General features: G+C 47.6%; 2 protein-coding genes across 2 annotated transcripts in view; one reads left to right on the top strand and one right to left on the bottom strand.

Moving 5' to 3' along the window:
• MKLN1 (muskelin 1) overlaps nucleotides 1-13,626 on the top strand; it is an 80,814-nt gene extending 67,188 nt beyond the window's left edge. Inside the window, exons 14-15 of the mRNA XM_017728013.1 lie at nucleotides 2,690-2,744; nucleotides 4,647-13,626. Of these exons, the coding sequence (XP_017583502.1) occupies nucleotides 2,690-2,744; nucleotides 4,647-4,768 (177 nt within the window). The 3' untranslated portion in view covers nucleotides 4,769-13,626. The remainder of the gene's footprint in view (nucleotides 1-2,689; nucleotides 2,745-4,646) is intronic.
• An 850-nt stretch (nucleotides 13,627-14,476) lies between these two features.
• PODXL (podocalyxin like) overlaps nucleotides 14,477-24,684 on the bottom strand; it is a 29,558-nt gene continuing 19,350 nt past the window's right edge. Inside the window, exons 5-9 of the mRNA XM_008628882.2 lie at nucleotides 21,798-21,954; nucleotides 20,924-20,985; nucleotides 20,668-20,832; nucleotides 19,293-19,349; nucleotides 14,477-18,076 (exon numbers count right to left, since the gene is read on the bottom strand). Coding sequence (XP_008627104.2) covers nucleotides 17,882-18,076; nucleotides 19,293-19,349; nucleotides 20,668-20,832; nucleotides 20,924-20,985; nucleotides 21,798-21,954 — 636 coding nt within the window. The 3' untranslated portion in view covers nucleotides 14,477-17,881. The remainder of the gene's footprint in view (nucleotides 18,077-19,292; nucleotides 19,350-20,667; nucleotides 20,833-20,923; nucleotides 20,986-21,797; nucleotides 21,955-24,684) is intronic.

The following is a 24,684-nucleotide window of genomic DNA, read 5'->3' as shown; positions in this document are numbered from 1 at the left end:
AGTGGAAAAGGAAACAACATCCTCCTTCCCCACAAAGCTGCAAAGAAACTCATAGCCGTGAAAATCCATCATGCCTGGTGCAGATCAGGCTGGAATATTTGGCAGAGGCCATTTTCAGCAGGTTCTGGTCTCAGTTCAGCAAGTTCCTGGCTGAGCCCTGCTCATCTGGCCTCTTAGTCGGGCACCTGAGCCCCAGGGTGGCTTTGTGCTCCCAGCAGGGCTTTGCTGCGACAGCCCGGGAACCCCTGGAAGCACGTGGCATCCGCTTCATCCCAGCTTTGTGTGCCACCAGGCAGCTGGCAGCGGGCCCGTGAGGTAATTGTGTGGGAGGGAAGGATGGCCAGGGCATGGCATTTGCTCTCAGAAGCTGCACAGATTTAGCCACGGGTTTTATTGGAACTTTTGGAGCTATTTATGCTGGGCAGCTGTTTAAGTATGGTGCTGCTGGGAAGCCAAGCTGCTGTCACAAATGAGGCTCACGGCGGAATCCATGTGTGGCACTGCAGTGATTTCATGTAACCTTAGGCCTTACACTAAGGAGGGCACTTTGCACCCTTCCCCCCACTTCTGCAAGTTGTCAATCCCATATCTTTTTAACCTGTTCTTAAACCTTCCCACCGTACCCTCCCCAAAGGATTCAAACTTACCTGGCACACTACAGTCTTTATTTTAGCCTGTTTTTTCCCTTGATGTCACATTGAAACTGATCTTACTGAAGTATTTCTTGCACTTAGTTGTGGATCTACTTTTTGTAGCAGCCTTCTGCATCTGTGACTTCTGGCAGCTTTGCACTTGACTGTTGTTCTGTGGAGGCTCTGCAGCCCTGACTCCTTTGAGCTTTCTTCATAGAACTTGGTTTTCAGACCACTTAATTTTTTTTCTAGTGCTTTCCTCATATGTTGCTAATTGATACAGGGCATCCCAAAATGGGCACTTTATTGTAGAGGAGATTTTAAAACCTTGATAACAGCAAGAGTATTTTATTTAAAGATTCTGCTCCTTTTCATGCATTTGTCAGTTTTATAATAAAGTGATACTGATCTATTGCAGCTCCTAAGTGCGTTTTTCACAGAGCCTCTGCACCTGTTTTGTATTGCTGATTTTTCCTCTTTATGTTGATTTGCTCTTGGCCCTGGTGAAATGCACCTCAATCCATCATTATAATTTGGATTAAGTGGAAAAACAGTTGGAAGGCTGTCTGTTCCATGCTGGCAGTCAGTCTGAGTGTGGTGTAAGGTCTGGTGATCCTGCCCTGTTCTGCCAAGCAGGTTATCACTGAAAACCCAGAGTGGTGCTGACCTTGGGGCACAGATGAATCACTCCTGATTCAAGGCTCCATTTTGATGTCAAACCATTGATGGCCACCCACAGTAAAGTTATTTGACCTGTTTGCCTTTCCTTCTTGGCTTAATCTAAGTGATGCCTTGACAATGTGCTTTAAATATCATATAAAAGTGTTAGAATTCCTATGAAAGTCAGAATGGACAAAGTCTATTGCCAAGTCCCATCCCTAGGGCCTTCTGCCTCATAGGAGAAATCAGATTGATGTGCTACAACTTGTTGTTGCCAAATTCACGTTGGCTGCTACTCATCACCTTCTCCACTCCTCCATGCCTACAAATTGTCTGTGTTCCCATTTTTTTCTTGAAATTGAAATTAAACTGATGGGTATGTAATGCCTGGCTGTTCTTCCCACTCATTCCCTGAACATATTTGCTTCTCTTCTGTTTTTTTCCTCCCTTCCTTTCCTTCGAGCTGTGTGCTGAAAAGATACACAGGCAGGAGACACAAGATTCCAAGGCTTTAAGGAATGAACTCTTTCTTTACACATGACAAAGCACTAAGCTTTGCTGTTCCTTGGGTAATTGAAAGCAGCAGTCGGGGCAGAGGAAGACACTTTGGTCACCGTCTATCAGTGAGACATGAAGGGAGAATAAAACCCTGAATGTGTTAATTAAAACATTTTTGTTCATGGTCCTGATGTTCCCAAACAAAGAATTTTTATTTTTAGTTATGAAAGTATTGCCTTAAATTCATGATACGAGATCTCTGGCAGTTCAGAAAGATTGTTGTCATTAGAATCATAGAATGGTTTGGGTTGGAAGTGATCTTAAGGATCCTTGAGTTCCAAACTCCCTGCCATGGGCAGGGGTGCCACCTACTAGATCAAGTTACTCAGGGCCCCATCCAACCTGGCCTTGAACATTGCCAGGGTTGGGTCATCCACAGCTTCTCTGGGCAGAGTTTTCTCTGTGTTCAAGAAGTTCATGCTCACTCCAGCAGTTACCCTGTTTTTGTGCCATCTAATCCCCAGCTGCTGAGCCTGTACCATGTTAATCCCTGGGATTGTTATTGTGTGGAAGGGACTCTACCTTCTGCTAAAGAGGCAAAAAATTATATGTAAAAAAATGAGATTTTAGAGCTCTTAGTCAAATACCTTTCATTGCATCAACACTGCTCTAATTCTAGGAAAAACCATCTGGCTTGTGCCAAGGTGACAAATTGTAGTGCTCATGTGAAAGTGCCTGCTGCTGTTATTCATGTGTATGGCACAGGAGTTCTGAGGATTGTGTAGAGAAAACACAGCAACTCTAAAGCTACTCGGGCTTCAATGAATCCTTTGGGGTTTTTGCCTGTGTGGTTAATAACACTTTTTTCTTTCTTTTTCCCTTTACCTCTTCTTCTGCAGTTTCAGCTTCTTGCCTCAGCATTATTTAAGTCTGGCTCGGATTTCACAACTCTTGGTGAGTATTGTGTGTCAGAGGAATTACATGATGTTCCCTTTGATAATTACTCTTAGTTTCTCCTGGTTTTTATATCAAATGTTACAGTTCCTATCAACATTGCAGGCTCTTTTCAATATGCAAAGTGCCACTACCCAGACATTTGAGAGGTTATTTATAATGACCAGCATCCAATACCTCAAGCCCATATTTAAAACATCTGTCAACATCAGTGGTTTTAAACCAGTGCCTCCTGGGATCATTTTGTGTCTCTTATTACATCTGATCCTTTGCTCTTACCCAAGTAAACAGAAGCTTTGGTCAGAATAAAGCACCTCCTGTCATGTTACTTTGGAATCTCACAGCATGGCTACGGCTCTGTTTGCTGTGATAACTGCAATTCCTGGAGTAGTTTGGTTCGCTCTGTTCTCTGCAGAATGAGTTCTTTGGGCAGAGTGTCAAGAGCGAAGAAAACAGTGGCGTGAAGGGCTGGAAACAGGAGGGCTGAGCCAAAGCCATGATTTGTTTCGCTGCTCTGTCCAGTTAACTGTTTAAGAGATCTCAGAGAGTTGTCCTGGGTGAGCTACAGGAAAGCTACGGGCAGAAATTACATCCTTGTAGTGCTGGGGTGTCCTCAAGTCACTGAGCTCTTGCTAAGAGAATGGATGACTTCAGCTTTTATGGAGGCGTAATTCCCAGTCTGAGAAATTGAGGGAAAGATAAAGCCCACTGCACTTCTGCCTAGCTGGATGAGGAAGCTCTGCTGAGTTCCTGTGGTTTGGAAGACATCAAGTTGACCCTATAAGATCAATTTTTTTAAAAGAAAGAAACCCCAAGTTTCAAAAAAGTTGGATTTTTCATAGACTCATAGAATGGTTTGGGCTGGAAGGGACCTTCAGGCATCATCTCATTCCAACCCCCTCTGCCATGGGGAGGGACACCTTCCACTATCCGAGGTTGCCCCAAGCCCCATCCAATCTAACCTTGACCACTTCCAGACATGGGACATCTACAGCTTCTCTGGGCAGCCTGTGCCAGTGCTTCACCACCCTCAAATCTTTTCCCTAGTTTTAAGCATTTTTAAAGATGAGTTAGTTCTTCACTTGGTACAACATTTTATCCAGATTTTGGCTTTACAGATAGGAGGATATGTACGTCAAGAGGTGCTTTGAAAATCAAACAAAAACCCTAGCCCTCCTTGATTTGATTAACTTGGTTGACTAATTAACTGAAGAGTGAGTTCACTGAATTAAAAAGCATTCCTTTGAGATAGCAGCAATGGGAGTAATCCAAAGTGGAGGAAATCATTGTGTGCCTGCCCTGTTGTTCTTGCTGGAGGCTTCAGTGTAGGATTTGGATAAACAGTGCAAACCAAACCTTGCAGTTTTGGGGGGCAGCATTTCAGAAACCAGTTTGCAAAGCTCCTGTGTGCCAATATGCAACCAGGTGCAAGTCGAGTGAGTAAATACCAACTCTTGAGTTGGGACTCCTGCTGTCAGCAGAGCTTGTCTCAAGGAAAACTCCAAGCAATCCAAGGAGCCGTTCTGGTTATGGCAGTGAAGATAATGAAAAAGGCCTGAGGACAGAAGAAATGAGGCACCAAATAAAAATAGCTGCACGAATTTTGTTTTTGGGACATCAGAGCAGTCCCCTGAGAACTCCTGCTTCCCCTGTTTCTTCAGGGCTGTCAGTGAGCTTGACAGGCATTTGTTCATTACTTTCTATGGCATTTTGATGGCAGTGCTGGCTTGGGGTGACATAATCTCTGTATATGTGCTCACAGTAGTGGGACGGAGAGCTGGCAGCCTTGTTAGTGGAGGCAGAGGGAGGAAACTGTTAACATTTCTCCTAAATGGACAATTCCCAACTAAACTGAATGTTTGGGATTGTGAGGACTGACTTTCCCTTTCCTTCCTCCCCCAGGATTTTCAGACGTTGACCACACATATGCCCAGAGAACTCAGCTGTTTGACACGTTAGTCAACTTCTTCCCAGACAACATGACCCCTCCTAAAGGCAACCTGGTGGACCTCATCACGCTGTAATGGAGCAATCACTGGACACATGGAAGAGGGGAAAAGCATCCATTTTCAGTATTTTAATTTTTTTACTGCATTGATTGACTGCTGGGATGAAGTTAATATAGTAACCCCTAGGTGTTTGAAAGGGGTTTTATACTTGTCTGGTGAATCCCTGGAGCTTTTCCCTTGGAGTAGGTTAATAAAATGTAACTGACGTACTTCTGACTAAATATATATATTTTTTCTGACTTTGGATTTTGAGTTAGTAAATGTAAAGGTGGGGGGAAAAGAAAAAGAAATAAAACCCAGATCTTTTTGCCTATGGGGGAAAATTTAAGATTTGTGAGTTGTCTGGGATTAAAGATGATGGGTTTTATTTTGCGTTTCCTGAGGAGGAGGGGGGAAGAGGTTTTTCTTTCCTCATTTGTAGCTAGTCATGATGTATTGCTTTATCCCACAACTCCATCCTCAGCAGCTGAATGACTTGGTGGCAGGACACTGGCACGTGTTGAGGTGATGTAATTTACGTCCTGAGTCTTGTGCTCAGGGTGTGTCGCGGGAAGGCGAGCGCGTGTTCTGAGCTGTCTGTCTCCTCGTCCCAGAGTCGTGCTGACAGTCGTGTCTAACTGCATCTGAGACTCCATCTAAACTGACTACCTACATCCCTGTCTCCTGTTCTCTGGAGCCTTCCACTTAAACCTAGCAGGCAAGAGGGAACCTCAGAGATACTGCTGGAAAACGGGAGTGCGGTCGCCGTCCGCATGGGCCCCTTTTCAGGAGTTGATCTCTTTGCTGCTGTGCTCTTCCACTGAGAAACCCTGCGGGTCCTCGGCGAGCCTGGCAGAACTGGGTCTTCCACTACACACACCCCCAACCTCTGCAACCTGACCCTGGGTTGGGTGTAGGATTTCTGAAGCAGACTGTCTTTGTTTCCATGTACTTCTCTGTGCATTTGTCCATGTGTACATGTACAGGGCGTTGCTCCCAACAGCTTGTCTCCTTCCTGTGTAATGCAGCTCCCTTGTCAATGCATTTTAGACGTAGATCCGAATGTGAGGGAGGCCTTCTTAGCATAAATCTCTGAAAATGAGCTGATGCATATGTATAGAAAATATATTCTCCCTTTTGCTGAAAGTGTTCTTTATAAACACCGTAAGGGCTTGGTGCTGCACTGTGAGGTGGAATGAAGGACACGCATACCCAGCATTAGAAACTCTGCATTCGGTGTCCATGAGCATTCAGTACACACTGGCAGATGTAAATATTTATATGAAACTGCAAACCCTTCTGTCCAGCAGTGTTCATGCCAGTCGGGTATCATTGCTGCACCCGCTGTGGCTCCTGTTGAACTTGGTGGAAGTCCTGTGTGTGCAAAGATGATTTGGACTCTTGAAATAAAGAGTTAGTTGAGTGTCTTTTTCAGAGATCAAGTGTCTGCTTGCTTTGATTGTATTGCCTCTTTATCATGTTCTTTGTGCGACTTTTGTAGTCCTGGTGCATTAGAAATAAATTTCAAAATCTCATACTAGTATTTAATCACTTAGAAAGGAATAGTGTTGTCAGAGGCCAGGCTTGTCTTCAGGGAGGACTGTACAAATGAAGTGTTTTTAACCTGTCACTTGAGACTGTTCAGACACTGTGCACTTCAGTGGATGGCAAGTCAGATGTCTGGGGAAGAATCCACTCAGTGTGGGAAATGAAATCTGATGAAATTGTTTCTTTGGAACATGGCAGGTTTTTTCTTCCTATTGGCATGGAAAGTTTTACATCACTGCTTGGCTTTGTGGTGTGCTACCTGTGCTGAGGCTTTGTTAACTAACGTAGAGTTTATACAGTACAAATGTACATACTGGGGGAATATTATGGCTGAGATGTTGCTTCCCTTGAGATCAAACCGAGAGCTTTTAATGCAACCAGCCAAAATTCTGCAACCCTCTAGTACTTAAATTTAGTGCTGCTGTGCTCCTTTATCACTTGATGCCATTGCTTGTGTATCCTCAGCTTCAGTGAGATGATTAAATGCTCTTTTTGACAGTTGCTAATTAACCAAGCTCTTTGTAAACTGTTGTGTGTCCACCTTGGATGGCTAAAAGAACCCAAAAGATACACCTTGGTGGAGGAGCCCTGGCGAGCAGGCAGGGGAAGTTCAGGAACGCCCAGAGCTGTGAATGGCATTGCTGGTGAGCAGTGCACCGTGTCAGGTCTGATTTGTGTGACAGGAATTCGATCCAAACTCATTGTCCTCTGTGCCAGGGGTGTGCGCGGGGCCCGGCAGCCTCAGCTCTGTGTTTTGTAGCATCGTGCAAATCAATGATTTGTCTGAGCGAGGGGAACGTTGCTTCTGCAGGACTGACAGTCCCAGCTAACGAGAGCACTTCAGGATGATCAAATATTGACCTGCCTTTGTCCCGAGCAGATCGATGCCGCTCGCACCAGCACAGTTCATGGATTACAGCTGGTGATTAACCAGCAGAAACTTTGCTCAGCTCTGCAGTTATTCGTTGAGCAGCAGAGGCACCATGTGGCCAAAGAGGTTAATCCAAAGGGAAGGCTTCTTGTGGCTTTGACAAGGGTCTTTCCTTCTTTTTGTCCTTAAGGCTAGGAGTCAAATGATTTCTTTGCATTGGTGTATGCTGCGTTACAGTCTTTAAAATCTAATAAAAAATTCTGAGCAGTGAAGTATAAATTCCCTTTCAAAATCAGCCAGTTGTTGTCAGGCAGTGACACAGGCAGTCTGATTTTCATTGCATGCTGATCTTTAAAGACACTGGTGATATTCCAGGAAAGCATTAGACGTCCTCATTACAGAAAGCCCGAAATACAGACAGTAAAGAAACCCACGGGATCTGAAAACAGCCACCTGAAAACGTTTCACAGCCCAGTGCATGCGAGGTTATAAATATCCAAGCTGTGCGTGAGAAGTCTTCAAACTTCACCATCGTTGCTTGCAGGCTGTGTCTGAGGCTGCTCTTTAGCTTAGACAAGACAAACATACTCTATTTGCCTTTAGATTATAAAGTGACTTTGTGTAGGAACTTCACGCCACATAATCTTTGCACTACAGTGAGTAGTTTTATCTGTAAATTCTGTGTTAACCTGTAAATAAGGTATTGCAAAGGAAAGCATCGTTCCTTATCAGAGAGGAACTCATTCATCATGATTGGGGTCTTTAAAGCCGAAGTTACAAGGTTCTGGTGTGTCTTTTAAAACTGGAGGAAGTCAGGATGGGATAAACTTGATACAGACATTCAGACTTCACTCTTGGTTTAGCTTTTTTAAAAATACCCTTTGAAATTCCTGTGTTCGGTTTGTCACCGACTGACCCTTACAATATCCTTCAGTGGATCATCTCCTTGGATAACAAGAAATTATTCTTTATATTGTTCCTGTCAAGTGACACATTTTCTTAGAGAAATAAAGCCCTTCAGAATTAATTTTTTTGGTCACTTGGATTAGGTAGAATTAAGTGAGTTTGTTAACGTTTGTCTTACACAACCCCTCACAGTAGTCACAAGGCAGAAGTTGTTAAAGAGTCCTCCCAAAATTACCTCTCCAAGCATGTTTTGCTCTTGGGGTGTGACCCTAAATGTTGTCATGTGGCAGAAGGACTTTGTTACATGTTAAATGAGATTGTAGCCACCTTAGCCACCTTTTTGCCTTTTTATTTTGAGGATCCCATTAGTTAGTATTGGTCCTGGGAAGGCCTGAAGGGTGATGCAAAATGTTCCTGGAAAATAGTTGCAGGTTTTATCCTCTGGCTGTTTTAAAGATACTTGTGATGTGTTTATTATTATAATCTCTTCCTTTTGCTGAGCATAATGAGGAGGGAGAACTTTGTCTTGGAAAAGTTTGTTTGCCCTTTCCCTGGGTGGCATCTTGCATGGGTAGTTAAGGTAGTCGTACCCAGTTGCATAAGTGAACCTCTGGAATTAGGTTTTTGTTTGCCTGGGACGGCTCTGGGTGTGCACAGGTACACGCTGGCTCAGAGATCAGGCTGGAGCTTCCTACCAGAACTTCAGTTAGCAAAATCTTACTCTTATTTTGGAAAATCAGTATGGGGACACCCGATTGGAAAAGCTTTTCTAAGGCATTGATTGCCTTGTGCAGTGGCAACTAGAGGGAAAGCAGAAATTTTCCTAAAGAGCGTAGAAAAGCTTCCCTTTGTGAATTGTCCTGGATGACTGTTAAATGAAATTGCTGAAACTTTTTGGTCATTGATTATAATAACCCAGCCTGAAAATTTAATGATTTAATGATGAGAGTTTAAAGATTAAGAAGTCAGTAAGCAAATTAACTGGACCCACCTATTTGCAGGAGGATGGCAGAGGTGTGGGGCTCGTTGCCAGGATTGCTACAGCTCATCTGTGTGTTTCTTTAATTGGCAGCCACGAGTGTCCAGCGCTCCATGAGCTATTCCTTCTTCCAGAAGAAACTCCTTCCAAAGCCGAGTAATGACTCTGGAAGAGAGTTTTTCATAAGGCTTTGTGGAACAGCTGTTTGCTGAACCATTTTCCTGATGTGTGCAAATTTTTCGAAGGGAATTTTCTCTGTCCCAAAGTCGTGTGCTGACCTGGCCCTGCTGTGCCAACCTGCTCTGGGGAGTGATGGATTCAGTGTCCTGAGGAACACTTCAAACTTGTTTGCTGCTCTTACTGTGGGAAAAATGAGCACTAATGCTGCTTGTTTCAAATGCAGGAGGGTGGTAGGTACCTGTAACACAAATACTGTCAGCTCTCTTGCTGCCTCCTGCATTTCAGAATCAAGAAATAAGTACTTTTGTAGAACTTACCGAGTGAACTTTAGGTTTGAGTAACTTCTGTACAACCTCCATCTCTGTACAGGCAGTAATTCTGCTGATGTAATGCTGTGCCACTTCTGGGGAAAATGGCAAAAATGAGTAGATACATTTCCATTCAGTCCCTTTGTTTTTAAAAGTGGAAAAATGTCTTGTGAAATCTTGAGTCCCCGTGTATGCTTTGAATTTTAGCTTATTAGTTGGCTCAGAGTTAAGGAATGTTTGGCTATTGTCAAGTGAAGTCCTGACGGTAAAAGCAGTTCATGTATGTCTCTGGAAGTGCTTGTGTTGTTTTATAGCTGTTCTTACTACAGAAACAGAGGTGGACTCAGTTGAAAATTAAAATTATTGGTGTTTTGATTTAGGGGGAAGATTATAGAAACTCTGAGCTTGGCCTGTTTTAATAAGTACATGTGTTAATTTGGAGATGGGTCTTATTTTGTGAGAGGAGAGTTTAAGAACAACTATATGACTTGATATAGATTGCTAGTAGTATATAAGCTGTAAATACTGTTGAAATGTAAATGTGCTGTCAGAAGCTTGTTAGTGTATCTAAATGCCTGTGGGAGTGGGAGACCTGATCATATCCTGTCATGGAAAAGGTTATACTGGAGATTATTCAAGTTGTGGTAATGGCTTATAGGCAAAATCCCTCTTTTACTGAAAGCTTCTATTATAATGAAAAGTTGGAGTGGAAAAAGTAGGTTTACTGTACTGGAACCAGGATAAGAGTCCATGGCTCAGCACTTGGATAAATTGACTCCAGATGCTTTTGTCCGTAGGCAATGGATCCAAACGTGGTTTTGCAGTGGAAGCCAGTTAATGACCTGCTTATTGCTTCTGGAGAGTCCCAGAGGAGAGCCTCACGGGGATGCCAGCGAGTTCGGGATTAGCCACGTGTGCTTCGGTTATATCCGCACAGCTCCGAGGAGGATGCGGTGCTGTGTGGGCTGTGTGTAACTCCAGCTGTATGGCTGAGGTGTGGAGCTCTGCAGGGCAGCCCCTTGCCCAAGCACAGGTCCTGAGGATAACACATTGCTGCTTTCTGCTTTGCTTTCATGGACTCGGTTTGATGGGGCTGAACTCCAGATATTGCTGTGACCCAGATTCAGTGCTCTGCTTCCAGTGGAGCTGCTGTCAGTGCATCACCTTGGTACCCTGAAATCTCAATTTATACTTGATGCAGACACAGTTCCACGTTGGCTTGGTTTCCAGCTGTTTGCTGTAAGTCAGCACAGCTTTTACTGATGACCTGGGGAGTGTGAGTGCTGTCAGAACTCACTCGACTGTTCAGCTCCAGTGTGGCATCACAGTTCATTCCTGGAAACAGGGATGTGAGTGAACAGCTCAAAACTGGCTCTATCAGGTTAGATTTTTGGGTTTGCTACTAATTTGAAAGGAGAGTCTTATCACGAGCAGGTATGATGGTCAAAGCACGACCTCTTGGTTATTCCTTCATTTATTCTGACTTCTCTTTTCCTGTGTGGCTGTTCACTGCTATTAAAATGCTTCAGACTTCCCTGAGTTTAATGGGTACCTACAGAGGAATTGAAGGTTAGAGCTGTGTAGTGTTATTGAGGCATCAGTTTCTCCACATCATGCTCTGTTTGCTTCCTTTGCAAACCTCCTTCCTGCTGCCTCTGAAACAGTCAGGAAGGATCCTTGTGATTAACATTGTTCTTTCCAGGGCTGTTTCTCATCCCGGGTAAGGACAGGGAAGTGTGGGAGATGATTTCCCACTGCAGCACAGACTTATTTCCTTGTGCCCTTCCATGGCCCCACATTCAGTCCTGTGATACTCCTTCCTTCCCATCTCAGGGTTTATTTTGTGTGACCTCAAGAAGAAAAAGGTGATGGTACCAGCCCTCAAGTTGTCCCAGGTTCCTGCACCTGCTCTTGTTATCCCAAAACTTTCATTAGTATTGGGGTGTTTGGTTTATTTCTGCAACATAGCAGGGCAGAGGGAATGAGAAGATAAATAGTCTTGGGGTTAATACAGGGATGCCTGACTGAGTAGATCCATAAGATGTGGTCTGTCCTTGTGGAAGAGCTTTGAGGAACTCTCCTAACCAGTAGCGTTGCTGTTTAGAGCTGGTTTTACAATGTGAGCTGGATTGTTTGGCTCTTTTTCAGAGAGAAGTGATGTATTATTGGGGTCTTCTAGTCCTGGAGCTTCATCTCGAGCTTTGGCCCCTGTCTACCCCAAAGAGAGGATAATACAATTTTATTCTCTCTTACAGCAATTGCAAGGAAGCCAAGTTGGGCTTAACCCTGCTCAGACAGACTGGAGGTGGTGCAGCACCACTGGCTTTTGGATCAGGTCTGGGTGCCTTAAAGGATTGTTAAAACCTAAAAGTGTTCTGAGCTTTCTGATGAAAGCTGCCAGTTGGATTAAAGGAGATTAGGTGCTTTTTAATTAATATGGTGGTGGGGAGGCTAAACCACAACAGTGGCTCCAGTGGTTGCAGTCATCTTCACATCCCAAATAGCAATGGATAGGTTTTTCTCCCCAGTGACAGGAAAATATACTTTAAATATCCTGACTTAGTAACCAAGGGATTCAATCAATTACTCAGTGTTTCACTAAGCAGAGAAGTGCTGTGGTGTGTGAACAGGGTCTGTTCATTTAAAAAGCCACTTGGAGGCTAAAACTTTTTTTTTTTTTTTTTTTTTTTTTGAGGTTTTGACAAAAACCCAGCTCTTAAAAGGGGAAAATGGAGGAGAACTATTGTGCTGTTGACTTGTTTTCCCCTCCTGTCTGCTGTGGTCATCAGGAATGCAAACTAGCAGTGGAGGGTGAATATTGCCTTCATCTCTCCCTCCTCATTCCTATCCCTCCCATTGATGTTTTGATGTACAAAACACTCCTCACTTCAGAAGCTGCTGTGCGGGGTAGTGGAAAGGAAAACAAACCCCTCGTTATTAGTAGCTGTTACTTTGCTAAAGCTGTATTTCCTGCTGTGTCTTCCAGCACTCCCTCCTCCACAGAAGGAAATGAGGGGGTGCTGGGGAGACCGTCAGCCAGAAAAAAGAGCTTAATTATACAAACAAATGTGTTCATGAGAGTTTTGAGAATTGGAGGCCCCGAACCACGCAGACCACTTTGCTGAGGGACAGAAATTGAAAGTCTGTGGGCTCATTCCCAGTTAATTGGAGGTGACATTCCCATCCTTGTGGGCTGGTGGTATTGTACATGTTGTGCATTCAGATGCTGCGATGCAGCATGTCTCATTTTGGGAGTATTGAGCCTTGTTAAATGTTTGCCCTTTGAAACTGCTGCAGTTGCCCCTCTTAGGGGATTTGGTGGCATAGACAGGACCCGGTAGCTTGGGCTCAAACACGGTGAGCTGGCTGGACACCATCACCTGGTTGGGGTGGGGTTTTGAGCTGTTTGTTGAGCTGTTGCCTCTGCTCTGATGGTATCACTGTAGTGTGTGATGGTTTGTCTGGACCTTCAGTGTTCATTATCTTGTCCTCTACACCCCAGTGTGGCCCCCGAAAGCTGGTTCTCCCTCCCTAATGCTGCAAGTGTGAGTGTCCACCCCCTGTCCACAATTTGGCCTCTCTGTTCTGTTTTGGCACCCAGCTTGAAGGGTTTGCACCTCCACAGCAATCCTGCAGGCTCTGGTGTCCGTCTGGATTCCCCTTGGTGTCTGTCGTGCAGTTGTTGTCTGGGACACCTGAGCACAGGAGAGCTGAGCTGAGAGGTGTGGACAGCCCTGGGCTGGAAAGGAGCATCCACGGGGTGATGAAAGCTGTGAACTGCTCATGTGTTTTAATAGGCATATCAAATACTGACTGCTGCTGTGCTGAGCCCATGGTGGTTACAGGCATCTTCCCTGGACTCTGGTGATTCCCCATCCCACCCTTTTCTTTATGGGTGATCTTTGTTCAGCCTGGAATGTTAATTTTCTTCCTTGGCATAAATCATCTTTGATGATTTCTGGGTTGGTGTGTGAGCCCCATGCTGTACATAAATGAATGAGTGATACGAGGAATATCTACAAATGTAGTTATGTTGTATGTAATGTACATAAGGAGAGAATGTATTTTGTTCATTTTTTTCTTAATAAAAATGTATATGCTAGCAAGGGTGTTGATTTAAGATCTTTTTGTTCTCACATCGCTTTGGAGAGTGGAAAAATGCCTGTGAAGGTCTTGTAGTGTTGGAGAAATTGTGAAACCAGTGGTGCATTATGTCTGGCCCTGTTCCTGATGTCACTGATGAGCTCAGTCAGTATCCCATAAATCCAGCGTGTTCCCAACATTCACAGGAACTTTTACTGGGGAGGAACACGGAGTTAGAACATAGGCTGCTGCAAAACGCTGATTTTTAATATCTGACTTCAGCCAAATTCTTTTTTTTTTTCTTTACATAAGCAGAAACTTAACGTGGGACAAAATGTTTTATTTTGGGCACTTGAAGGCCAGCCGAGCTGCTGAACTGCCCACGCTGCTGCTGCCCCTCTGCTGCCCTTGGGTGATGCCTCTCCCGCTTTATGGGTGTGAGGTTTGATTGCCTCCTCCACAGCCTGCCCTGAGTGTGAGGAGGGGCTGCAGGCCAGGAGTGAGTTAGGATGAAAGTAAGGGTGAAATGCAGAAATAAGGGTGAGCTGCCTTTCCCTCTGTCAGCCTGAAGGCACCAAGAGCTTAAGCAAGTGCTCTGGCTGTGGTGGGGGTGCCCTCACATTGCCCCAGCTGCCCACCCCTCCAAGTCCTCTGGTTTTTAAATTGAATAGGTTTTCCACTACTATAATACTGCTTCTGCATAGGAAAAATACAGGCTCTTCCATGGCTGGCTACCTTGAAGGTCTGGGTTAGTTTTGTTCCAGCTGGTCAGTGTTTTCCCATGGAGCATCTCCAGAGCAGGAAGCTGTGGCCCTGGAGCACCAGCTCTGCCCTGCCCAACCCTCCCCTCACTCATCCAAAGGTACGAGTCTTTTACATAAGAATGTTTATTGACAGAAATACATGATGCTCTCAAAATATATTTGTAGGAAAATGCAAGAATAATCTCTTACAATCCAGTTCCTCAGTAAATTCCAGTGTAAATCAGACTCCTGTCCCCGTGAGAGATGCTGCTACACACAGTATGTAAGAGCTCTACTATATGTGCAAGGCTCAACAGGTAACCACCTGGGCAATCAGGTTTTCCTTCTCCAGTCCCTCACAGACTTCTGTGTGTCTTCTGTAGGCAGCAGTCACAGTATCAACCTCATCAGCTGGGTCACGGCACTGGGAGCGGGAGATAAAATGCTCCTAAAGTATTTACACGTTTCCTCATGAATCTGAAAATAGAAAAGTCTCTTGCAAGGACATCTGAGCTGCTTGCAAAGCTCTCACCAAAAGGTAAGAGCAAGAATCTCTTTGTACAACGTGTGGGATGTTAAAGCTGTTTTGGGGGAGAGAGGAGGAGCGCAGGGAAGGGAGGAGGGGCAGGGAGGAAGGAAATGCCTTGGTAAATATTTATTTTTTTATTTATTATTTTTGGTGTGACAGTTATGGCTACAGTCTACGAAGGGAAGGGTTAAGGCCAAAGATGCTCATTGCTGCATTTCCTACCTGATTTTTTTTTTTCCCCGAAAAAGAATGTTCTCAACATTAAAAAAAAAAAAAAAAGTACTGTTTTCTTTTCCTGTGGAAATAGTTCTTTTAAATAGGGGAAGGAAAATCTACTATAAAATATTAGTGGTTTAAAAATATGGTGTCTGGAAAAATAAATAAATGTACAATTCCTATTCAAATATAAATCACTGTAAGCACTTGCTGAGCAGGTAATATCTTCACTGGTCTCTGCTCGGAAAGATTTAAGGTTACTTGATCTCAAGCCTCTGTAGGGTTCTCTTGGAAAGTCTTTGGACCTGACTCATTAGAGCACTTTGGCATCTCTTTGCTGGGAAGGGGGAATCTTTAGGCACAAGTTAAAGCCTGACCACCTGGAGATGCCCTGCCAGGGGTGTCCTTGTGGCAACTCCAGCCCCCATGGCCACAGCATCACTGCCGCCCTGTTTTCACTGTGTTTATTTCTGGGAAGGACAGAAGTGTGAGGTCAGGGACCTGCTGCTCACCTTTCAGGGCAGCTGGGAGGCCAAAATCCTCACCAGAGCAATTGTGGATGCCGAGGCCGCTTCTCTGAGCCTCATGGCCATGTTAAAGAGCTGAACTTGATGCTGCTAGAACAGGGGTAAAGTTGTGGCATAGAGTTAGCTGGGCAAGAGCTGTGTTTTCCTGCTTCATGTCAAAATTTAATCCCCTACCAGGCTGGCCTTTAGCTTTTTCTTTCTTCTTTTAATTTTTTTTTTTATTTTTAATAATTTTAAATTTTTTTTTAATTTTATTTTGTTATTTCCCCTCCCCTCCAAAATTACTTCCCCATAGTGCAGTGCACAGGTAAGTGAAGTGTGCAGAATACATTGCTAATGAATAGCAGGAATATTTACATACAAAAATATAAAGGTTTGAACACTTCAGACTCTGCCCTTCGGTGCAGGACAGAAGGGGGAAGAGCCACATGTATCTTCTGCCAGTGCCTGTCATGGGGCTGAACAAACCACCCCGATCCTCTCCTTCCTGAGTACTCCCAACTCCACCAGGGTTTCTCCAAGCTTCCCATTGCTTGGCTCTGCTTTTCCCCTCATTCAGGGCAGCCATGGGAGCAGATCCCAGTCGGGTTGACTTGGTGGCAGAGCCCAAAGGAAATCTCCCCATTGTGCCTTGGTTTATGGCAAGCAGGGGAGAAGGGCTGTGTTTGGGCATCGCTCTTATCTGCAGCTCCTCTGGTTTGCAGAGGGATTTGGGATAAGCACCATCCTCAGGTCAGGAGAAGGACTCAGCCAAGTGACCTTCTGGTCCTCATGTGCTGGAGGATGGTTCCCACTGGTCCCTGCCTCTGCCAGGGCTGAGCTGCTTCACCAGAGCAAAGGCATGAAACTCTCCCCCTCCCCAACCTTTCAGAGCCATTTAGGAGCTGTGGTGGGCAGTCAAAATCCAGAAATGGCCTCAGTCCAGCCGTGTCTTTCTTCTCCCCTCTAAAGACTTCAGCAAAGGGAGACCTGGGTGACAGACCAAGGGCTGCAGGACAAAGCTCAGTCCCAGCTTTGCTGCTGAGCTGGAAGTTGCTTTGCAGGTCTCTGTTGTCTTAGTGGCTTGTGAAGAGGAGCTCGAGAGCGTGGACTGAGCTTTTAAACCTCGAGGGGAGGAAACACCAAGGGCTGTACTGGTGGAAAACCCTGAATGCCACCAAGCTCCCTGGCTCCTGTTCTGCTGCTCTTTTACCTCTTCTGCTGCTCAGGCAGGAAAATGTGCCCTCAAAAATCACAAACCATCATGGTGTGTGTGTCCCACAGTCTTGTGGAGGATGGATGAGGGCTGTGAGATGCTGCTGTGTAATTCCTGGAAGGCATTCTATAGGGAAATGCAGCACCAGAGCTGGACTCCTGCACCACAAAACTGCCAACATCATACCTGGACTAGAGACCAGGCATCACTCTTGCTCTCCACACCCTTCCTAAGAGGGATGAACTCAAGGAATTCCTCCTTCTCCTCTCCCTCCATCTCATCCTTTCAAAACAAGAAGCTGCTGCACCTCTCTCAGTCTCCAAGTGGGTGCAGGATCTGTTCCACAGCCCCTGGCAGCAGGGCTGAGCATCACTTGGCACTGCTGCATCCCTCCCATCCCTCTGGGTCCCGATGCATCCATTTGCCTATGGCACAACGAGGAGCTCTTGTGCGTTTTAGCTCTGAGGAGAGGATGGAAACCGGATTAAAAAGGAACAGGCTGTTCCAGCTTTTTCCACTCAATACCTGGGTGTCAGGGAGGGCAGGGTGATGACTAAACAGCGTGGGCCAGAGGATTTTTCTAGCTGTAATTGCCAGGTGCTGCTTTGCTGTCAGACGTGCTCCATCTCCCGTCCTATTTACTTCATTTCTCTTGATTTTTGAGTCGCTCCGTAGCTGGAGGATGCAGCTGGCGTGGTTGGATGTGGGATGGGAGGAGACATGCTTGGAGGAGACACCAGCAGCTCTTCAGGAGCAAAGCCACCCTGTTTGCCCATGATCAGGTCTGGTGTGGGAGGTGGATGGGGGATGGAGGATGCTTGGCCAGATGTGGCCACCAAAGTGGCTTGTGTTGATGTGCCCCAGAGGTGTCTTCTCATGTCCTTTCCTCTTCCATCCTGCACCCCATGTGGTGGCACAAGGGGCCATGATTAGTTCATTAAGGGATTTTCTGCCTTTTGGGGGGAATCTTGCCTTATTTTGGAGCTGTGTGTGCATGTGTGTAGGGTTTATTGGGGTTTTTTTTTGGGGGGGTGGTCGTTTTTCACTTGATCGACTTCTGCATCTTATAAATGCGTGTCCTCTTCTTCCTCCAGGTCCTCCTTCATGAGGGTGTCCAGAGGAACGATCCAGCTGTCCCCCAGCTCACCGTTGAGGTTCACCTTCTTCTCCTGCATTTCAGAGGAGGTCTCCATCACCTCCAGCGTGGGGTTGTCGTGGTAGCCGTTCTCCATGGTCTGCATCTCCTCGGTCAGGCGCTGCTATGAGGAAAGAAAACCATGAACCCCACTGAACAACACCTTGGCCTCGCTGTGAGCATCACCTCAGGGCTGTCACCTCCCAGCCAGCTGTGACAGCTGCCCCATATAGATTGATGTAACTACATAGAGAGACATTCGTGGTGAGATTGAGGTGGGGTCAGTGAGGGGATAGCACGGAGCTGGCAAGAGGAAGACTCTGCTGATGATGGGAAGGAAGAAAGAGCAGCCAGAGACATGTGGAAAACCTCCAGGAGCAGCTGCCAGCTTCAGTTTGTTCCACCCAGGATGTTGGGAAGAGGCTGAGCATCGCTGCATCCCAACTCCTGCCTCCCTACCTCAAATCTGCTCTTCCCCTCCCCTTTCTCACCACCCCTGTCTTTGTTTAGTTGCTCTATTATTCTTCTCTTCCTTAACTCGGGAGTAGTCCCACCTGCCAGATCTTGAGCATCATCCCTCCTCATTCTGGAACTCTCTATGACAACCAGGCAGGGAAAGATGCAATCAGGCACTTTGTCACCCTGGTCCTTTGGTGTGATGTGCTTCAGGCTCCGACTCTGCCCTTCATCCCTTGGCAGAACCCCAGCCCATCCTAATTTTGCATCCACTTGGGCTCCTTCATCCCCATCCTTCCCTAGAGGGATTCAGTGGGGAGGTGCAGTCCTTGGTCAGCCTTTTTTTGGGAAGCACAGGGCACTCGGTGGGTCCTTCATGCCTCTCCTTCCCTGGAAGGATTCAGTGGGGAACTGCAGTCCTTGCTCAGCCCTTTTTGGGGAGCCCTGTTAAAATCTGCCTGGATTCACAGCTTGCTCTATTACAATGCTCCTAGTAAATGTCAGGAGACAGGCGTGGGAGGGAATCCATGGAGAAGGAGAGGGATGGAGAAGCAAAACTGCAGGGCTTGGTGCTGGCAGAGGGGCTGCAAAGGCACTGCTGGGCGTCCCCTGTGTCACTCGTGGCAGGGGGGATGTGGGTGGAGATTGGGGGATGCTCGAAAGCAGAGGACACATCTGGGCTCTCCCAAGGGCTGCTTCCCTGTGGGATTGCTGGTCTCCCACCATGGCAAGGCACCCTCCAGCCATGCAGTGAGGAGAAGGGGGCTGTAAAGCTGGGCTTTAGTCCTGTTAAAAGCTCCTGGGCCCTACCAAGCGCCGGAGGTGAGAGCTGGGGGTGTTACGGATGCGGCGCCCGCCCCTCCGATCCCTGTGTTGGAACTCACATTAAAGATCAGGGCCACATGTCCATCATCAAACCCGGGGACATCAGGGTGGATGTTCTGGGTATTTCCAAGATAAAACAACAGGGAGGGAGGTGAGGGGGAGGGAAGGTTGGAGGAAAAAAAAAAAAATAGAAAAAAACTTTCAAGTCATTTTTGGAACTGAAACAGAAGGAGAACAAAAGAAACCACCCCAAAACAAAGCCAGGAAGGAGGAATGCGTTTGATTTTCAGAACTAGCTTTGGTTTTGCTACTTTGCTCTGTGCCTGGTGGGAATTTACCTCGGGAACATCCAGCTGGGACTGGTACCAGTTCCTCTGCACCAGGTTATTTTAGGGACATCGCTAAAAATACCTTATTTCTACCTGTTTTCTGAAAATCATGGGGCATGTTGTACTGTTCTCTGTCCCTGCTGGGATGTTTTTCACCCCAACCAGGGAGGTTTCATCCAAGGGGTGATGAAATCCTGTAAGCTCCAGGATGACCACAGCACAGGTCAAATATTTATTGAGGTTTTGCATCTTCCCCTATTTCTTCCCAAAAAAATCAAGCCTGGTAAGTACAAACAAGTCTGACATTGGCACTGGTTTGCTCTTCCCTCCCTCCTGTGTTCACCTACCTTGCACTCTAAATATTTAAAGCTGTATTCCTTGTTTTCCCATGGGGCAGATGTTGGGATCACTGAGAAAGGATGAGCTGGTCCAGGAGAAAATGATTTGAAGTAAGAGTGAAGTAGGTTTGCTTCTCCATTGGAAGGGTGGTTTGCCCTGATTGTATAATCTGATTTCATAATTATTTTCTCTTTCTGTTTCTGTCTGTCCCAGAGCTAAATCCTCAGGAAGAGCAGCTGGGACCAGTGCGAACCTCGGTGCCCCAGGGCTTGGGAATGGCCAGTCCTTGCAGGTGGACTAAAATCACCCGGGATTGCTTCCTGAGATAAAACTCACATTATTTTATCTTTCTGTGTTGGTTCTTCCTTAAATCCTGCTGCTCCTGCTCTGAAATTTGGCCCTGGCCCAGCTCTTGCAAAGGCTGAGCCCTGTGGTGTCGATGCCCCTCCTGCTGATGCCCTCCTTCTTCCCTGCACGCAGGGGGGCTCCCTGGCACCCCTGGGGGTGATTCTGAGCACCCAACTCAGCTCCACTACTCGTAAAAGTATTTCAAGAAATTTTTTGAGGGGCACAGCTGGTTTTTGGAATGGGGTTTTGGATTGAGAAGGCCTTTCTTATTCAAATTACAACCGAGGGTGGTGCCCACTGGACAAGCCAGGATGTCTCCACCAGCAGAGACAGCAACACTGATGATCCTCATCTCCTGAAGATGCCTCTGGGATGAAAAAAGTCTTGGGATACCTGTGCCACCCCCATGCCACCTCACCTGGTCCTTCTTTTGGGAGAAGCGCTGGTGGCAGCCGTAGATGGCTGCGATGAGCAGCAGGGACCCGGCCAGGGTGATGATGGTGATGATCAGGGGGGTGCTGAACTCGTCGTTGATGGTCATGTCCTCCACCATTTTGTCAGAGGTGATGTTGACGATGCCAAGCTGCCACAGAAGGGACAGGTCAGGCTCCTGTGCCACCCACCTTTGGGGAACAGCCATGGGGTAGCTGTGCCGTGACCAGGGACCCACTTACCTCCTCTAACTTCTCCTTCTTCTCCTTCAGCCCCTTGAAGACTTCTTCAGAGTCCAAGCGAACTGGGGGAAGAAAGAGGCTTCAGTGAGCACAAGGTGTGGAAGGGATGTGCCACCATCCCCTGGAGGATGTGCCACCATCCTCTGGAGGAGGAGGATGGAGATGTGTGGGGATTAACCTAACCCTTGTAGGTGCTCCACAGCCAGACAAGGAGCCGGGATCTCTTCTGGAAGGGGGCAGCCCCAGAGCCCCCAGGCCCCACCATCCATCTCCAGTGGGTGATTTACGAGCAAGCCCAGTGAGGGGCCATACTTTGCTCCTCAAGGATTAGTCCCCAGTGCCTGGGTGCCTTCCCTGAGGATGGATGTGGAGTCTGGACTACTCATGCAACCCCTGCTCTGATGATGAGTAAGAGCAGGATGGAGCTCAGGCCTTCCTGCCCCTCATGCTAGGGCAGCAGGATGTCTCCATGTCCCCAGCACCCCAGTCCTAAAGCAATATTTGGGCACCCCCAGGCTGAGCTGGGTATTCCAACAGGGCTCTGTCATGGGCAAGAAGCTGCTTTCTGTGGTCTTTGGGGAAGGATTTGAACTGGGCACTTGATTTTAACCATCTGGGAGGGATTTTTCCTCCTGGAGACTGGTTCCTGCCTTGACTCAACATGGCAGAGGGATCTGGTGCATTCCTTGGGGCACAAAGCTCATTTCTGGAATTGTTGTACCTCTCCCAACCACTGGGATGGGGCAGCCACAGGAACAGAGTCCCTTGGCCAAGCTCTAGTAGACCTGAGGGCTCTGCCAAGCCTCCAGCTCTGGGGTCCCCAGTTCCAGTGCCACCCTGTCCCACTGCAGCAGGAGGGTGGGATCATACTCACGGTGCAGGACCACGCACACGGCCCAGCAGTGGGATTGGGGCTCGCAGGCCGTCAGCGTCACCGTGCACCTGTCCCTGCTGGTGTCGAACGCGTGCTGGGCCGTGGAGCAGAAGCTCTCAAAGAAGGTGGTGTCGTTGCTGGCAGCCTCCCACTCAGCCTGCAGTGACAGTGAGGGTCAGCAGTGCTTCCCCACCAGGGACTGCCCAGGAACATCCTGCCCCATCGCCAGGGGTGCAGGATGTCGCATCCTTATAGAATGACCCCTTTAAGACTGGATGTGCCACTCAGTGCCACGGGCTGGCGTCGGGGTCTCCTCCCCCTGCCATGTAGCCCTGGGAGAGGGGCCCTGAGGGGACAGAGATGGCGTTTCCCGAGCCCCTGGTCAGCCTCGTTCCCCAGTGGTTGTTTTGTGTTCCCCTGCGCGGGCAAGGACCCTTGGTCTGGGGATTGTGAGAGTTCCTGGGCAGAGCCCCGCCCATGCAGCTGGAGAAATAAACATCTCTGAAACATCTATCAAGAATTGGTCCATATATATTTCTTTTCCACGGCCTCCTTGTTTGATACACGTGTTGCAGTATCCCCACTGTAACAAATGGTGGGGAATGTGAGCAGAATGATCCCTGATCCCTACAGCAACTGATTGTGAATAAATTCTAGAAACTGTGGATTCCTCTTCTTGTTTTTGTTTTGCTGTTCCATCTCTAAACTATGGAGGAACCATGGGAAGACTCTTGGCTTTCAGAGCCGCATATGGACATTTATCTTAAACTTGAAAAGATTCTTGAACAACGATTTGTAAATTTTAGCTTAATTCAAGCTCAAAAGGAACTGAAACACTTCCTGGCATGGTTGTTCAAGAACTTTTTCTATGTTTCTTGGGATTTAATTCTTACCAAAGACTTTTGGAAGACCGTTTGGACACAGTTAATTTTTGAGTCAAAATATATGCCGATGGAAGAATATTTTCGTGAATATTATTTAATTTCCGAGACTGTTGAGCAATGTCAGCTGTGTCCTGGCTCAGGGAAGCCTGCCTCAGGGACCGTGCAAGTCTGGTTGACAAGGTGGTATTGGGTCATAGGTTGGACTTGATGATCTCAGAGGTCGTTTCCAACCACACAGATTCTGTGATCTTCCCTCATCCCTTTGCACTGCCTGCCTACCGCCAGCCCTCCCAGGGAACAGGAAAAGTTTAAAAGTAGTTTCTTTACAAGAAGCCGAGCTCTTGGCTGCCGTTCCTCACCGGGGCCCTGCACCAGCCTTATCTGTGAGCCGCAGCTTTTGGTGTTCCAGGAATAGCAGGTCCCTGAGGGAAGCGAGGCGGGGCTGGGGAGGCCAGGGGGCCACAGCGGGAGCAGGGCAGGGCTGTGCAGCCCCACAGTTTGCCCCCAGGCATCTCCAGCCTTTCTACCCTCTGTCCCCACCAACACAGGTCCCTGTCCTGCCTGGAGCTTCCCCACAGCTCTGTAGGGAAGAGCAAGAGACAGTGCCTTGCTTTTGGATAGAATCGCAGAGTGAATCGCAGAGTGGTTCGGGTTAGAAGGGACCCAAAACATCATCCAGTTCCACCCCCTGCCATGGGCAGGGACACCTTCCGTAGACCAGGTTGCTCCAAGCCCCATCCAACCTGACCTTGAACGCTTCAAGGGATGGGACAGCCACAGCTTCTCTGGGCAAATTGAAGCATCCCTGGAGAGATGGTAGAGGGGTGAATGGAGCCCACACTCCCTCTAAGGTGTTCCTGAAGTTCTTTGCTTGATGCTTCGTAGCATCTGGGAGCTCAGCAGAGGGGATCACCCTTCTCCATGCACAGGTCCTGATGTGTGGATGTGGCACTTGGGGACATGAGTTAGTGGTGGATTTGGCAGTGCTGGGTTAATGGTTGGACTTGATGATCTTAGAGGGCTTTTCCAATCTAAACGATTCCATGATTCTGTGCACAGGCCTGGCTCTCACAGGTCCTGTAGGAGAGGTGCTGTATATACAGCTCCTGTGTGCACAAGTCCTTCGTGTGCAGATGCTCCTGTGTGTCAAAGTCCTCAATCCATGCTGAAGTGAAGTACGTGGCTGGGAAAGGCTCTGCTCCTGCCTGCTGCATCACCCCAAACCCTCCCCTCCCATCCCAACAGCACCGGTGGCCGGCAGCACCCTGCTTGCTGCACTGCAAGGATGGGAGCTGCCCGGCCCGGGGAGGCACCTAATCTCACCCCATCTTATCTAAATATTTGGGAAGCAGCAGTGGAGACAGGATGCACTTGCCAGGGCGGAAGGCCGGCCCCGGGTACAGTTCCAGGGCGAGCTCAGCATCGTGAGGCCACTGTCCCTTGCCTGTCCTTTCGCTTTGCACCGGGAGAATTTCCCCGGGGCCCCTGTGTGGGGTTGTACCGTCCCTGGGAAAAGAGCTGGGTGGGGAGTCTGCCCCCAGCCCGGTGCCGGGACAGCCCGAGGGCAGCATTCCCTGGAAAGCTGGTTCCCAGCTGGACAGGGGCTGTAGCCTGGTGATGGCGGTGGTTTTATCACGTCTGGACGCTGGGTTGTGCTCCTACGCTTGGAATGTTGAGTGTTCAGTCCCTGGCTGTGCAGCAGTTGCCGCTTGGCAGAGGCAGGGAAAGCCTCTGCTGCCCCCCTGCATCCTCCTTCCCCAGGCTTTGCCGCAGCTCTGCTTTCCTCAGCCCTCAGTAACCTGTTTGTCCCTCTGCCATCCCATGGGGGGGAAAAAGGACCCTGTTTTTGGGTGGGGAGGGAAATGGGATGCGAGGCTAAAACCTCGCTGAGACCGCTTCACTGGCAGCTGGTGAGCAGTGCCTAAAGCCCTTCAGAGGGTGCACTGGAGGGACTGGCCCTTTCCAGGGCTGGAGAGGGGCAGGGTGAGGCCGCTGGGCAGGCA

Source organism: Corvus brachyrhynchos, unplaced genomic scaffold (assembly GCF_000691975.1).
Source record: "Corvus brachyrhynchos isolate BGI_N302 unplaced genomic scaffold, ASM69197v1 scaffold182, whole genome shotgun sequence".
In the NCBI taxonomy this organism is placed as follows: Eukaryota; Metazoa; Chordata; class Aves; order Passeriformes; family Corvidae; genus Corvus; species Corvus brachyrhynchos.
The sequence above is the reverse complement of the archived record's forward strand: the minus strand, read 5'-3'. Positions and strand labels throughout refer to the sequence as shown.